The sequence below is a fragment of the Barbus barbus genome (assembly GCF_936440315.1).
Source record: "Barbus barbus genome assembly, chromosome: 1".
In the NCBI taxonomy this organism is placed as follows: domain Eukaryota; kingdom Metazoa; phylum Chordata; class Actinopteri; order Cypriniformes; family Cyprinidae; genus Barbus; species Barbus barbus.
This window is the reverse complement of record NC_136729.1, coordinates 6,616,072-6,630,836: the sequence shown is the minus strand read 5'-3', so window position 1 is coordinate 6,630,836 and position 14,765 is coordinate 6,616,072. Positions and strand designations below refer to the sequence as shown.

The 14,765-nt window shown below is 40.1% G+C and overlaps 1 protein-coding gene across 1 annotated transcript in view; it reads right to left on the bottom strand.

The window, feature by feature from the left end:
• Positions 1–14,765, bottom strand: part of LOC306878178 (A disintegrin and metalloproteinase with thrombospondin motifs 17-like) — a gene marked incomplete at both ends in the record, with an annotated part of 159,810 nt that overhangs the window by 75,425 nt on the left and 69,620 nt on the right. The window contains 4 exon segments of the mRNA XM_079430360.1: positions 303–448; positions 1,580–1,681; positions 4,646–4,796; positions 11,823–11,963. Of these exon segments, the coding sequence (XP_079286486.1) occupies positions 303–448; positions 1,580–1,681; positions 4,646–4,796; positions 11,823–11,963 (540 nt within the window).

The following is a 14,765-nucleotide window of genomic DNA, read 5'->3' as shown; positions in this document are numbered from 1 at the left end:
GAGAGTGAAAGGAAAGCTTGTTCCTGCCAAAACACAAACAGGATTATTGTGGTGCATTGTGGGTTTGGATGGTGCCTGCGTTTGCATTGAGTCAGATCATCTCTGGACTACAGCCTGTTTGTTCGCAATATTAGATGCACGACTACTAGTTAGTAACAGACACTTATATTTGTGAAAGTAAGACTGGATGGTGAATGATGAGTTATTGATATCAGTTGAACACTGACCTGTTGACTACTTTTCTGAATGACTAGTTGACTATGGAGACATGGAGGGAGAAGGTGAGAGATGTAAAGGCTTACGGAGGGTTGTCGCATTTCCTCTGTCTGAAGCGCGCTCCTGTGCCACATGTTCGGCTGCACATGCTCCACGTGCTCCACGGACTCCAGTCTCCATCCACATGCTGCGGGATGGGCGTCTTACTGACACACTCACCCGCCCTGCACCACTGATAAAGACACACACATAAGTGTCAATCCAGCTAAATGAAGACAAACCACTGATTTATACTTTTTATTTGAAGTTGATTACAGGCAGTGCTGCTGTATTGATACTCTGCAAATATTATAGGGTTTGTTCCCAACTGCTACCCTCATGTATTAAACTGCTGCAATTATGTATTTATTTGTTTTAAGACTTTGATTTATACTACAGGGTTTTTAATGCTTTTAAAAAGAAGTCTCTTCTGTTCAACAAGGCTGCATTTATTTGATCAAAAATTCAGTAAAACAGTAATATTGTGAAATTTTCTATTTGAATGTATGTTCAAATGTAATTTAAAAGCTGCATTTTCTGCATCATTACTCCAGTCTTCAGTGTCACATGATCCTTCAGAAATCATTCTAATATGCTGAAGCATTTACTATTATCAATGTTGAAAACAGTTGTGCTGCTTCATATTTTTGTGGAAAACATGATACATTTTATTTTTCAGGATTCTTTTATGAATAGAAAGAACAGCATTTATATGAAAATGAAATCTTTTGTAGCATTATAAATGTGTTCACTGTCAATTTTGTTCAATTTAATGGGTCTCTGCTGAATGAAAGTATTAAATAATTTATTTTAATGTTAACTGTTGAAAACAGTTGTGTTCCTTCATATTTTTTATGGAAACTGTGATTTTTATCTAACGCGTCCTTGCTAAATAAAAGTATTAATTTCCTTTAAAAGTATAAAAAAAACTTTTGAACGGTAGTGAATATCATTACAATATTTTAAATAATAAGTCTAAAGTCTTTTTTCTTACATTTATTAGCATATCTTTTTTGATTTTAACATCCTGTACAAATCAGCAGGTTTCTGTCATTATAGTAAATGAAACTTTCGGTCTAATATTTTGATCTGCTCCACAGCCAAGTCAGCCGCTTTATTCCCCATCTGTCAAAATGATTTTACCTATAGTATTGGCTGTTTTCAAATTAAAAGTATAATTTCCTTAATATTAACCCTCTGGGGTCCGAGGGTGTTTTGGGGCCCTGGAGAAGTTTTCACATGCCCTGACATTTGTGCTTTTTTCAGTTGCTTATAAACATATTAATGGCTAAAGTTTAATAACACTGTAATCATAATTGGTTACCTTGTCGGCTCCACATTCAGTGCCGTCCAATGGTGGATCTAGTTTGGTTTTACATGACGTGTCTCCTTCCACCAAACACCAGAGACCAGCACACATCAGGTGCTGAAAACAGAGAGTTTACATTCATGTGGACAGTATAAATCTATTTAATCATTTTTGTTTCATTCTTATTTGATTTTATAGTTATAAAAGAGTATTTAGGACCCAAACATGCATTACCTGAGTGAGAAACACACATTAAACAGATTTATCCCACAGTAAATTCAATTCAATTCAAGTTTCTTTGTTAGCGCTTTTCACAATACAAATCGTTGCAAAGCAGCTTTACAGAAAATGTTAAGTTTCTGCATTACATTTAGGAGTAGATTAGGTAAAACTTTATTTTAAGGTGTCCAAAATACAGAGTAATTACCTAATTAAGTACTTAGTAGTAGCTGTTATACTTACATGAAACAAAATGTACTTACCATGTAACTAAGTTATGGAACAGCCTGTAATTAGAGTTTGTAATTATGTAGATGTAATGGGCAGCTACTGTTACACACATGTAACAGGCCAAGTCTGTTACACAGCTACTTATGTCACCAAAAGATTGTTACATGTGTTGCAGTCTTTATACAACGTAATTATAAATGTAAGTACACAGACATAAGCTCCTTAAAATAAAGTGTATCAAGATTGTACTTAAGTGTACTTCAAGTGTTTCTATACTGTACACCTTATTCAGCTGCACCTTAGTTTGATTTAACCCACCAGTACACAGCTTAAATACATGTAATACCTTTCTAATTACATTAAAATTACAGAATATTACACAGGCATAAGCTCCTTAAAATAAAAAAAAGAGCTTGTCAGTCTGAGGACATTGTAGAAAAATAAAAAAGATAGATAAAGTGACATAAGGCACATGGCAGAATAGAGTGCAAACCAGTTAAATAAAACAAAAACTGTGCAGATATGTGTGTAGTGCAAAAAGAGCTTGTCAGTCTGTTAAATTGACAGGAGAACAGTCTTTTTATGAGACTATCCGAGGAGGTAGTTTGCAGTCAATGCTGGATAAGGTAGTGATCAGTCCAATGCTGCACAAGTGAGAGGTGCTGGTCACAGTTTGTAAGTAGGTGGGGGTGGCTGGGGGGGGGGGGGGGTCTCATAGTGTCAGAGTTCAGTGTTGTATGGGGTAAAAAGAGGGGAGGGGGGTCAGGGACGGGAGGGAGTTCAGCTTCCTGACAGCCTGATGTATGAAGCTGTCCTTCAGTCTGCTGGTCCTCGCCTGGAGACTCTGCAGTCTCCTCCCTGATGGCAGCAGACTGAAGAAGCTGTGTGTCGGGTGGGTGTGATCACCTGCAATGCGGAGGGCTTTGCGGGTGAGACGGGTGCTGTAAATGTCCTGGAGGGAGGGGAGAGAGACACCAATGATCTTCTCAGCTGCTCTCACTATTCGCTGAAGGTGACTTTCCTTTTCCTTTTGAGTGGCCTCCAGCTCCCATAGCACACGCTAGCGTGAGTCTGCCTCCGCTAGCTGCGCAGGCTTTTCAGAATGTCAAAAATCCCACTCCTGTGGTCTAAAATAGCTGAAGGAAGCGTGAGGCTACCTCCGCTTGCAAATCAGGACCACACATCTCGGGCTTTTCTAATGACCCCTTTTTATTTTCAGTCGCCTCCAGCTCCCATGGCAGACACTAGCCCAGAGGCCTATTTAAAGTCAGGCTGCCTCTGCTGCAGGGTTGTCAATAAATTTGAATTTCGAATATTTGTCGAGTTCAAAATAAAAATCCTCATTCGAATACAAAAACGATGCATTTGAATTTTAGGCATGCCTTATCAGTGGCGCAAAGAATGCACATTTTACACATTTTCTAGAGTGACATCACTTTCAGACTTTCATAGACATCACTTTTCAGACTTCTCTCGTGCATCTTGCACGAGAGAAGCATGTTTAGAAAGCCATGTAAAATGTCTAATTGGCTCTCGTCTCTTTATATTAAACTATGCATACATGATTCTGTTTTGTTCACCATTGTTTAAGCAACTTAATTTATATTTGGTTCATAAAGATTATGCACTTTTTTACAGATAGTCGTATTGTTTTATTGCTTTAATAAACGTGCATCAGCAATATTTTGCTCTATGCACCTTCCTGTGGCCTCAGGAGAGAAGCCAAAAGCTTTCTCCCCCTAACTGAAATTATGCCTTTCAAATTTGAATAGAATTCGAATATTGATAATATTTAGGTGGAGAATTCAAATTTAGTTTTTCAGCCATTTCTTCAAGAGCTATATCAGGACCAATAATTTTCACAAAGGAAGCCATCTAACTCTGATCAGTTCAGTGAAATTTGATACTGCCACTGCAGTGCCCTGCTCATTTGATAACACCGCTGCGGTGCCCCGCTTAATTCGATACTGCCAGTGCCGCCACAGTGCCCTGCTCATTTGATATGAGCAAGGCACAGAACCCCTGACTGCTCCCCGAGTGCCGCAGCATAAATGGCTGCCCACTGCTCCGGGTGTGTGTTCACGGTGTGTGTGTGTGTGTGTGTGTTCACTGCTGTGTATGTGCACTTTAGATGGGTTAAATGCAGAGCGCTAATTCCAAGCATGGGTTACCATACTTGGCCACATGTCATGTCATTTTCACTTTCAACTTTTAATTTAAATTAAGCATATAATATGTACATTATTATATTAATTAAAATGTATAAATTTACATTTATTTTATAAAGAATTTAATTGATTTAATATTTTTTATGCAATATGTAGGAGGAGGCTTTGTGCAGATAAGTGTAAAACCCTTTATATTATTCACCTACTATAGTGTAGCCTGGATAAATTTGTACTTCAACTAGTTACACATAGGAATGATCCCAGGACCAAGACAACAATAAAGTAACTGAAACAAAATTCTGCCGCATATATAAGCTTGTTTAGGTCAGAAAGTTTGAGTTGCATGTTGCCGGTGTTTATCTGTGTGTATGTATGCTGCATTGTGTCCGTTTACGTTATGGAAACATGTAGTGCATGAGCGCAGAGTGATATCAGTGCATTCCAAGCTGAAAGACACACACACCTCCATATCAGTGCAGAACGTAGCGTTGGTGCCGAAGAGGATCTGGCACTGTTCATCAGCGCTGTAGTGCATCCCGGGAAGTTTGGCCGGCAGACGAATCAGGTAGCGGTTACGTGGGTCGGTATGCAGCAAACAGGCACTTGCTTTCGATCTGGGAGACAGTAGGATGTTAGAGAAATGATGTGCGTAACATCTTCACACACAACTGGACGAATTGCAAACTTTTATAGAAAAAAGTAAATAATTAGGGATTACTGGTTTTCCATTGCTAATTCATTTGTGTAAAATTACTCTTTATCCATTCCACTCTCTCATTTTTTTATAAGTGTAAGATTAAACAAACACAGACAGCTGTAGCAGGACAGATTACTGTAAAACCAAGAGTGGTTCCCAAACTCCTATTCAAGGAGGAGAAATATTTTGGAAAGGCTGACGTTGATGCCTTAAAGCCTAATGAGCTTATACACGTCAGGATTCTCAAGCACGTCTGCTCTCTGTAAATATTTAATATTTCAGCTCATCCTAAAATAATCAGACCGGCATGGCCTGTGTGAGAGAAAAAAACAATGTGTTATAGGGTATGTATCTAGGGCAGTCGTGGCCTAATGGTTAGAGAGTTGGACTAGTAACCTGAAGGTCATGGGTTCGAGTCTCAGGTCTGGCAGGGATTGTAGGTGGGGGGAGTGAATAACCAACACTCTCTCCACCCTCAATACAATCACTGAGGTGAGACCCTTGAGCAAAGCACCGAACCCCCAACTGCTCCCTGGGCACCGCAGCATTGGCTGCCCACTGCTCCGGGTGTATGTTCACTACTGTGTGTAAACTTGGATGGGTTAAATGCAGAGCACAAATTCAGAGTATGGGTCACCATACTTGGCCACACACCACTTTCCTTTTTTTTCATAAAGTCACATGATAAAATAAAATTAAACAAACGTAAAATAAATTAAATGTAAAAATAAAATAAAATCATGCTACACACTAAATGGGCTGTCTATGTATGTTTATGTACAAGTAGCAACAGGCATGTGTGAATTCACAATAAGTATGCGGGATGTCTGCAGGACATCTGCAGGATGAATACATGTGATGCTGCTCCAAAATGTGATCATAATTTTGCTGCCTACCTTTTGGAACAGCCTTCATGTAGTGTGCACTTATGACACCTATATAGGCAGCTCAGCAGGTTTTGGAGCAGAGCCATGCTGTCGTGTTATCGTAGCGTGGAGCTTTACTCTACAGGAAAAAAACACTAATCTGTCTGATTGTCTCCGGCATTAAAATACTCTCAGAAGCTCAACAGCAGAGTTTGGATAGTGCTGGTATCTGCTTGGATACGGTGACACTCTGTAGCCTGAATTGAGGTCAGAAGCGCAGCGGGCACAGCAGACAGTGAATCCTGCAGCTTTATTCTGTCATCGGCTACAGTCCATCCGTGAGGATCGATGACTCCAGCCGGTTCTTTGTTTATAGAGCTGCAGCAGACACTATTAAGCAGGGGCTTGCAGAATTAACTCTCTTCTATTCAAATGCCTCACTGTTTGTTCACCTTCCTCAAGGATATGTGCCAGAGAATTAACGTGGGAGACCGAATCTAGCCTGGTCAGTGGTTCTTATGTTAGTAGTAACTAGTAATAGCTAGTTCAATTAAAATCAATTAAATTATATATTTGTAATATATAATCAAATATATATACAGTGGCATGCGAAAGTTTAGGAATCCCTTGCAGAATCTGTGAAAATGTGAATAATTTTAACAAAATAAGGCAGATCATACAAAATGCATGTTATTTTTTTTATTTAGTACTGTCCTGAGTAAGAGGACTCTATGATTTTGAGATCCATCTTTTCACACTGAGGACAATTGAGGGACTCAAACACAACTATTAAAAAGGTTCAAACATTCACTGATGCTCCAGAAGGAAACACAATGCATTAAGAGACGGGGTGAAAACTTTTTTAATTTGAAGATCAAGGTAAATTGTACTTAATTTGTCTTCAGGGAAACATGCAAGTATCTTCTGTTGCTTCAGCAGTACTAAATGGGGAAAAAAAAATTATATTCCAACAAAATAAGAAATATTTGGACATCTTCATCCTGTTCAAAAGTTTTCACCCCCAGCTCTTAATGCATTGTGTTTCCTTCTGGAGCATCAGTGAATGTTTGAACCTTTTTTAATAGTTGTGTTTGAGTCCCTCAATTGTCCTCAGTGTGAAAAGATGGATCTCAAAATCAATTTGTGCACACAACTAATTTGTGCACACAACTTTTATTAACTAAACACTAACACAAACTAGTTTAACAAACAAACAAATAAACATACATACGTACAATCACTCATGCATGGGGAAAGGGAAAATGAGAGTTGATGGATGAAGCCATCAGGAAAACCACAGAATGCAGTTATGGAGAAAGTCATTTAACCACCTGAGTAAAACCATCAGCACCATTTATAATGGGGTCTATAACTTATACTAAACCTCTTGTTTCATTTAGTTAAATGTTATACTTGCACTGCCTTTGGTCAGGTCGAGTGTCCGGAATGCAGTCTCAGATGAAAGTCTTAATGGTTTCAAAGTTTTGAACTCCCGATCACGTTCTTCCAGGTTGAAGAGTGATGAATTCCAAAGATGTTCTGAGGTAGAAATGTTCTTCCAAGTAGTGAGTGGAAAAAAGCTAAGAAAGAGATCTGCTGAGGTCCAAGGAGCTTGGTTGAATGGAAAGACAAGGCCGCAAGGCCTGGCAAAAAACGTAAGGGTGTTCAGAAGAGTTTTAGCTCACATCTTCCTCATCCTCTTAGGATCTAACAGAACCGCAGACTGCCGGGTCATCACTTACGTGAGAGCTTCATCTGCTATACAGGTCACACCTCTGGGGTGTCAAAGAGCCAATGGAGTCCTGAATTTTTGGAGGGAAAGTTTTACGATTCTTTGTCTCTGGACATGGTAATTTGCATAGGTAATTCACCTGGGTTAATGCACAAACTTCTGAAGATTCTTAAGACACTAATATGTTGCATAGGTATCAACATGTAATAGTCACTCTCAATTAGATCATCCGAAGACGAATTGATAGAGACTAAACATGATACAGCTAGAGTGATATTAACTAGTGATCTATCATAAGCATGCATAAAATGGTGCACAATACACAAAAACATATACAAGAACAGTAATAATATACACAATGACCTGAAGATATGTGTTCATTCAAAGAAAGGTTTTTCTATTAATTAATTAGAAAAGATTCCATTTTATGACGTAATGTGTCTTTCCTAAGAGGAAGTGTTGCTCTACCCGCATTCCATTGAGCAATAAAACACGTGTTATCAGATGGGTTGCCATGAAACCAGGGGCCTGTTCTACCTTCTTAGGTGTTAGATGCATTTCGGGGGAAGGGTCCACAGACCCTCATAGTTGGCCTTTTGGTTAGATGAGGGGGCATAAGAGATTATTTGTTAAATATAACAAATATGTGTGTGTCTGATTGGTCCAAATGTTACAAGGTCATGGCGGAGCAGACAGTTCGGGAAGCCCTGGCGGAGCTTCCGTGACCTTTGCCGACTCGATCCACGGGCATATGCCCCCCCCAAAAAAATGTTTTCTTGGGGATTGTTAGGAATACTAGGGGGCGTTCTTGAGGGCATTCTGGAGGCGCGGGCACTTCAGGGCGTTCTGGAGGAGTTGAGGGTGGCATCGTCCAGAGCTGTAAACACAGCGAGCCCGCAGAACTCACACGCATATTTCACAAATGGGAGATCTCTGCGGGCCAGGGCAGAGAATACTTCGACGATTTCCATTGGGTACACAGAGGGGAAGGAAGACAAAAGACTTTCAATAAACGGAAAGGAAGACAAAAGACTTTCAATAAACGGAACCAAAACACAGGGAAAACGGAACGCCGCTTACTTTCAGTTTTAATGGTCTGCTGTTCTGTCACGCTACGTTGTGGACGAAGGAGCGAGGAGACGAGGAATTCTTCAGAATACAAATCTTTTAATCACACTATCACCAATGAATCCAACAAAGGAACACGGGAAGACATATAACAGCAGACAAAGACTGAATAGAAACAGAAGGCTTATAAAGACCAACTAATTGTCACAGAAGCAGTGGAGCGGGCACTTGAGGGCGCTCTGGAGGAGCGGGCACTTGAGGGCGCTCTGGAGGAGCGGGCACTTGAGGGCGCTCTGGAGGTGCGAAGCTGGATAGAACCAGCGGAGACGAAGGAGAGCTGGACGGGACCAGCGAAGACGAAGGAGAGCTGGACGGGACCAGCGAAGACGAAGGAGAGCTGGACGGGACCAGCGGGGACACTTGGGGGCGCTCTTGCAGCGCGGACACTTGGGGGCGCTCTTGCAGCGCGGACACTTGGGGGCGCATGGGAGGTGCGAAGCTGGATAGAACCAGCAGAGACGAAGGAGGGCTGGACGGGACCAGCGGGAACTCAGGTGGGCTGGACGGGACCAGCGGGAACTCAGCGGGAATTCTCCTGTCTACCCTCTCATCACTGGGCATCACTGGGATTCCACTTCGCTGGTTTGAATCCTATCTCACCTCACATCTTTCAGGGTGGCCTGGGGAGGGGAGGTATCCAAACCACATCAACTGGTCACTGGAGTTCCTAAGGGATCGGATCTTGGACCCCTCCTCTTCTCCACATGCACTACATCACTGGGTCCCATCATACATGCACATGGCTTCTCCTATCACTGCTACGCCGATGACACAGATCTATCTCTCTTTTCAACCAGATGACCCAACGGTAGCTGCACGGATCTCAGGCTGCCTGGCGGACATCTCGGCATGGATGAAAGAACATCACCTACAGCTCAACCTGGCCTATACGGAGCTTCTTGTCTTCCCTGCCACTCCGACTCTACAGCATGACTTCACGATTCAGTTAGGCTCATCAATGATTACCCCATCAACTTCGGTCAGAAATCTTGGTGTAATCTTCAATGACCAGCTGACCCTCAAAAAGCACATTGCAAAGACTGCTCGATCCTGCAGGTTTGCACTACACAACATCAGAAAGATCAGGCCTTTTCTGACAAAGCATGATGCATAACTTCTTATCCAGGCCCTTGTCGTTTCTAGGCTGGACTACTGCAATGCTCTTCTGGCTGGTCTGCCATCAAACACAATCAAACCTCTACAAATGATTCAGAATGCAGCGGCACGACTGATCTTCAACGAGCCCAAAAGAGCGCATGTTACACCTCTCTTCATCTCCTTGCACTGGCTACCAGTGGCAGCTCGCATCAAGTTCAAGACATTGATGCTTGCATACAGAACTACCACAGGCTCAGCACCCTCCTACTTCCACTCACTATTACGAACCTACATCCCCTCCAGAAGTCTGAGATCTGCTAGTGAGCGACGCCTTGTGGTACCATCACAGAGAGGCTCAAAATCACTCTCCAGAACATTCTCGTTCACCATTCCTGGCTGGAGGAATAATCTTCCCATCCCTATCCGGAATGCTGGATCCCTGTCAATCTTCAAGCAACAACTGAAAACTCATCTCTTTCGGCAGTACTTGACTTCATCCTAAACTCAAAAAAAAAAAAAAAAAACCTTAATCTTTCCCTCTATCTTTCTCTCCCTCCCTTACTAGCTTGTACTTATTTGAACAATGACTGAGACTTGGTGTTACGAGCACTTCCTCTGTCTGATTGCCTCTTCAAGATGAATCGCTTTTTGTATTCCCCAATTGTCGCTTTGGATAAAAGTGTCTGCCAAATGACTAAATGTAAATGTAAATGTAATGCAATGTGTTTATGTGGTTTAAGGTTCAAAAACACTTTATTTTCCACATACTGTACATTATTGTTGCTCCTATATGCCCCGCCTTTCTGAAACGCGTCAATTTTTACAAAGCTCATCGTTCTGAGAAGCGAGGCGTGCTCTGATTGGCCAGCTATCCAGTGCGTTGTGATTGGCCGAATACCTCAAGCGTGAGACGGAAATGTTACGCCTCTTACCGTTTTGTGATACCATGTCCCGGCGCGATGACACAAAAACAATAAAACCCATTATAAACGAGGCATTTGTTGCATCCAGTGGGGACATAATTACTGATTATAATGGCTTATACTGTCTTTTTACGCGCAATGTTGCATCACGCCTCGTAAACATTACCATGTCTGCATTTGTGATCTGAGAAACGACAAACAACAAGCGCTACTATACACTGCTCAAAACTCACGTTTGAATAGTCAGTGGCAAATTCTTTAAATAAGAAAACGTACTTACAGGCTGTGAGTCAGAAGCACCAGACTGTCCTTGCAAAGTTGGAATTGCACCACTTTATAGAAACAGCCTTTTTAGGCAGGCTACTCCCAGGTTCAGGAAATAGTCCTCCGTAAAATGCGCTGCATACACTCTAATATTTGGGTTGAACTGTTCTGGAACAGTGTTGTAAATACAACTTAACCACTGATTTCTAGCTGTGTCCTCTTTTGGAAGCCCAAACAAAGTAGTTTCGCTTTCACAACGAAACACAGCGCCTCCAGGACATGGCGCCGGCGGTAGCAACAATACTACAGCGAGAATAAAAATCATGCCCCCTTTCTTTGCGTATACATTTGGGCAGTGTTTTGTAAATCTTCCCACATCGTGACGTAGACATGTGGGGGCGTGTTTGAATGAGCCGTTTTAGGGGGGCGTGGCAGAGGCTTAACTTTTATAAAGAATATCTCTTTGGCTTTGAGACTTTAGTCTTTGCAACTTCAGGGATCTTATCTATGCACAAACAGCTTGTAATACTCCAAAGAGAAAGGAAAACTTGAAATCGCATCATATGACCCCTTTAATAAAAAATATAGAATTTGTATACAATATTTTAATTATCTAAAAATATTTCGGAATACAGTTTTTTGTCACTGTAGTTTAATTTCTTATTTGCTATAATTACATTAATTTTAATTGATCAAATATTGCAATATTGCTAAATGACATTATATTCTCTCCCTCTCTCTCTCTCTCTATATATATATATATAAAAATATATTTTCCAGAAAATCATTAAAAATACTTCCCACTGTCTAGATATCATTATTGGTTATTGAAAACTAACAGGCAATAACACCTACTTTCACCTAACCTTCTGATAACACTTAAAAACAGTGGCTAGCTTGATGATTTTATATTTTATGGCACAGAATCTCACCTGAGGAACTTCTCTAGGTCGTCATGACTGCAGCTGGACCAGGAGAGGTCACTGGGGTTACGACCTTTGACCCATTCCCCGGACATGATGTGAGAGTGGCCCATGCAGCTGGCGTGATCGTCATCATGGCTCATGCCCATGCTAGAGAGACAAGACCATCAGAAACAACAAACACTAATAAGAAACAGCAGTGATCTGACAAAATATGAGTCTTGCCAGGGCTGTGCACAGGGGGGTGGCCCGGTGGCTAGAGCCACTGCCCCTCTGCCCTCATCGACTGAGGTGCCCCTCTCACCAAACCCACCAACGCTATCAGCCCAGCTCAAAGCATTCAGTTACCGCTCCACTAAAGGCCCACTGATTCCGCTCCGTGTTTTCCCGCCGCTCCGCGGCATCACTCACAATCGGTGTGCCCACTCTCTGAGGCGACAGTTCTTTCCTAAGGTCGATGCATTAACAGGTAGATGCATTGCAATACAGTCAGTGGTTGATCTGCTGAATTAGTAATTTGGTCGTTTGTTTTTGTATTTCTGTCGGTAATGATTTGCTCTCAGTCGTAACAACTTGTACAGAATATCCATGTTCTTAGAATGGCTAATTAAATTGTTGTAGGCCTACCCGATCAGATCTAATTTAAATAACACCAAATTTGCTGTTGTTGGCACAATTTGTAGAAAAAAAAAGCAATGCCTTCACAAAAAAGGAGAAAGAGAAAGAGAGAGAGAGAGCGAAGGGAGGCTGCTAAAGGCAGTTAAACATCGCAAACATGAATTCAAAGCTCCAGCAAGTAAATCATCATATAGAATATTTAGCAGTTTGTCACACTTTAATTCTTGCTATTAAGTAGATTCAAGATTCAAGATTCAAGGTATATTCAAGATTTAAGTATATTTCCCATTATAATCACTTGTCTTAGTTACTAGTAATCTAACACATTTATAATATTTTATAAAAGCCATATTAATAGGCCTATAATTGTTAAAAAAAGGTCATATAAATGTTCTAAATGAGCTGTTTATATAATATAAATTTATGCTGTATAATATTAAATAAATTAAATGTCTAATACTTATACTTCCATTGAAGATGCGGCAGAAGCAGGCTCAGAGAGTGAGGGAGAGCCCACTCTATCAAAACTTCTATAATAAAGTCTGAAATTATTACAGTGCCGTCTTTTCTTTTAATCGTACGCTATCCAGTCAAAAGGTTTTTTACAGTAAGATTTTTAATGCTTTTTAAAGAAGTATCTTCTGCTCACCAAGCCTGCATTTATTTGATCCAAAGTCCAGCAAAGACAGTAACATTCTGAAATATGTTTTATCATTTAATTCTATTTAATCTTTTATTTAATATTCTATTTGAATATATTTTAAAATGTAATTTATTCCTGTGATTTCAAAGCTGAATGTTTAGCATCATTACTCCAGTCACACGATCCTTCAGAAATCATTCTAATATTCTTATTTGCTGCTCAAAAACATTTATTATTAGTATCTTTGATTAAGAAACATGTTTCCAGAATAACAGCATTTATCTGAAATAAAAACCTTTTGTAACATTATAAATTCTTCATTAATTTTAAAGTCTTTATCATCACTTTTGATCAATTTAAAGCATCCTTGCTAAATAATAGTATTAATTTCTATAATTTATTTCCAATATACTGACTCCAAGCTTTTGAATGGTTATAGTGTATAAATGTTATAGTGGTTGTAGTGTATAAATCTTTGGATATGTCTATTCATCAAAGAATCCTGAAAAATATACTCAACTGTTTTAAATATTAATGATGATGATAATAATAATAATAATAATAATAATAAATGTTTCTTGAGCAGCAAATCAGAATATTAGAATGATTTCTAAAGGATCATGTGACACTGAAGAGTAATGATGCTGAAAATTTAGCTTTGATCACAGGAATAAATTACATTTTAAAATATATTCAAATAGAATTTCAGTTATTTGAAATAGTAAAAACATTTCAAAATTGTACTGTTTTTGCTGGACTTTGGATAAAATAAATGCAGCCTTGGTGAGCAGAAGAGGCTTCTTCAAAAAAAACTTAAAAATCTTCAAAAACTTTTGACTGGTAGTGTATATTTGTAACTACTGGATAATGTGTATTTACAAGCACCCACCCCTAAGTGCCCCTGTTTTTGGTACGGCACTGAGTCTCACCCAGGCAAACTTAGAGCACAATAAATAGTTATTGTGCTTGTTAAACATAATCATTAACACACTGTTTACGAAGCTTCCCTTGAATGCATAACAATGCAATATTACTCTGAAACAGAGCATGTGTGCTCATGAAAACCAAAGCAACCTGAGTCAGAGCGAGCCATAACAGTGCTTTCTCCTAAGCCCTGACCTTCATTTCTCAAATTAAAAACAACCCGAAATCTGAAGCGGAGGCAGCGAGCGCAGGAACTAATAAAGAGAGCAGTGTGGATTTCTAGGCTGTGTCTCGGCTCCCGCTAAAAACCAAAGCAATATAAGTCGAATGAAACACAACGAACACAATAGAAATCAAGGAGTCGCTTCGGAGAACTAAAGGAACAAGGAGAAGAATGCTACAGCGGCTTCATCGTTGCTTTCTTTTCAGCTTTAACACAGATGAGTGGCTTTTAATATCAATGGGGTGATTTGGTTAATAAGTGGATTGAGATGAGAATCTCTCTCACACTCAAACAATCGTGGGAGGTTTATAAGGGCCAAATGTCTGTTGTGTTAAATTTGTTTCAGGGAGAGAAAAAAACACGATTGGCCTTATTAAAACAGGACATTTTTCTGCCAAGCTAATAACGGTCAAGTGCTTTTACAAGCCAAATACCCTATCAAGCATGCACTGGACTTAAAAGACTTGGAAGGGAAGGCATCATGCATGACCATGAGACTTACAGATACGGGCTGGTAATCTAAAGGTCCAACAAGGTGTTGTTA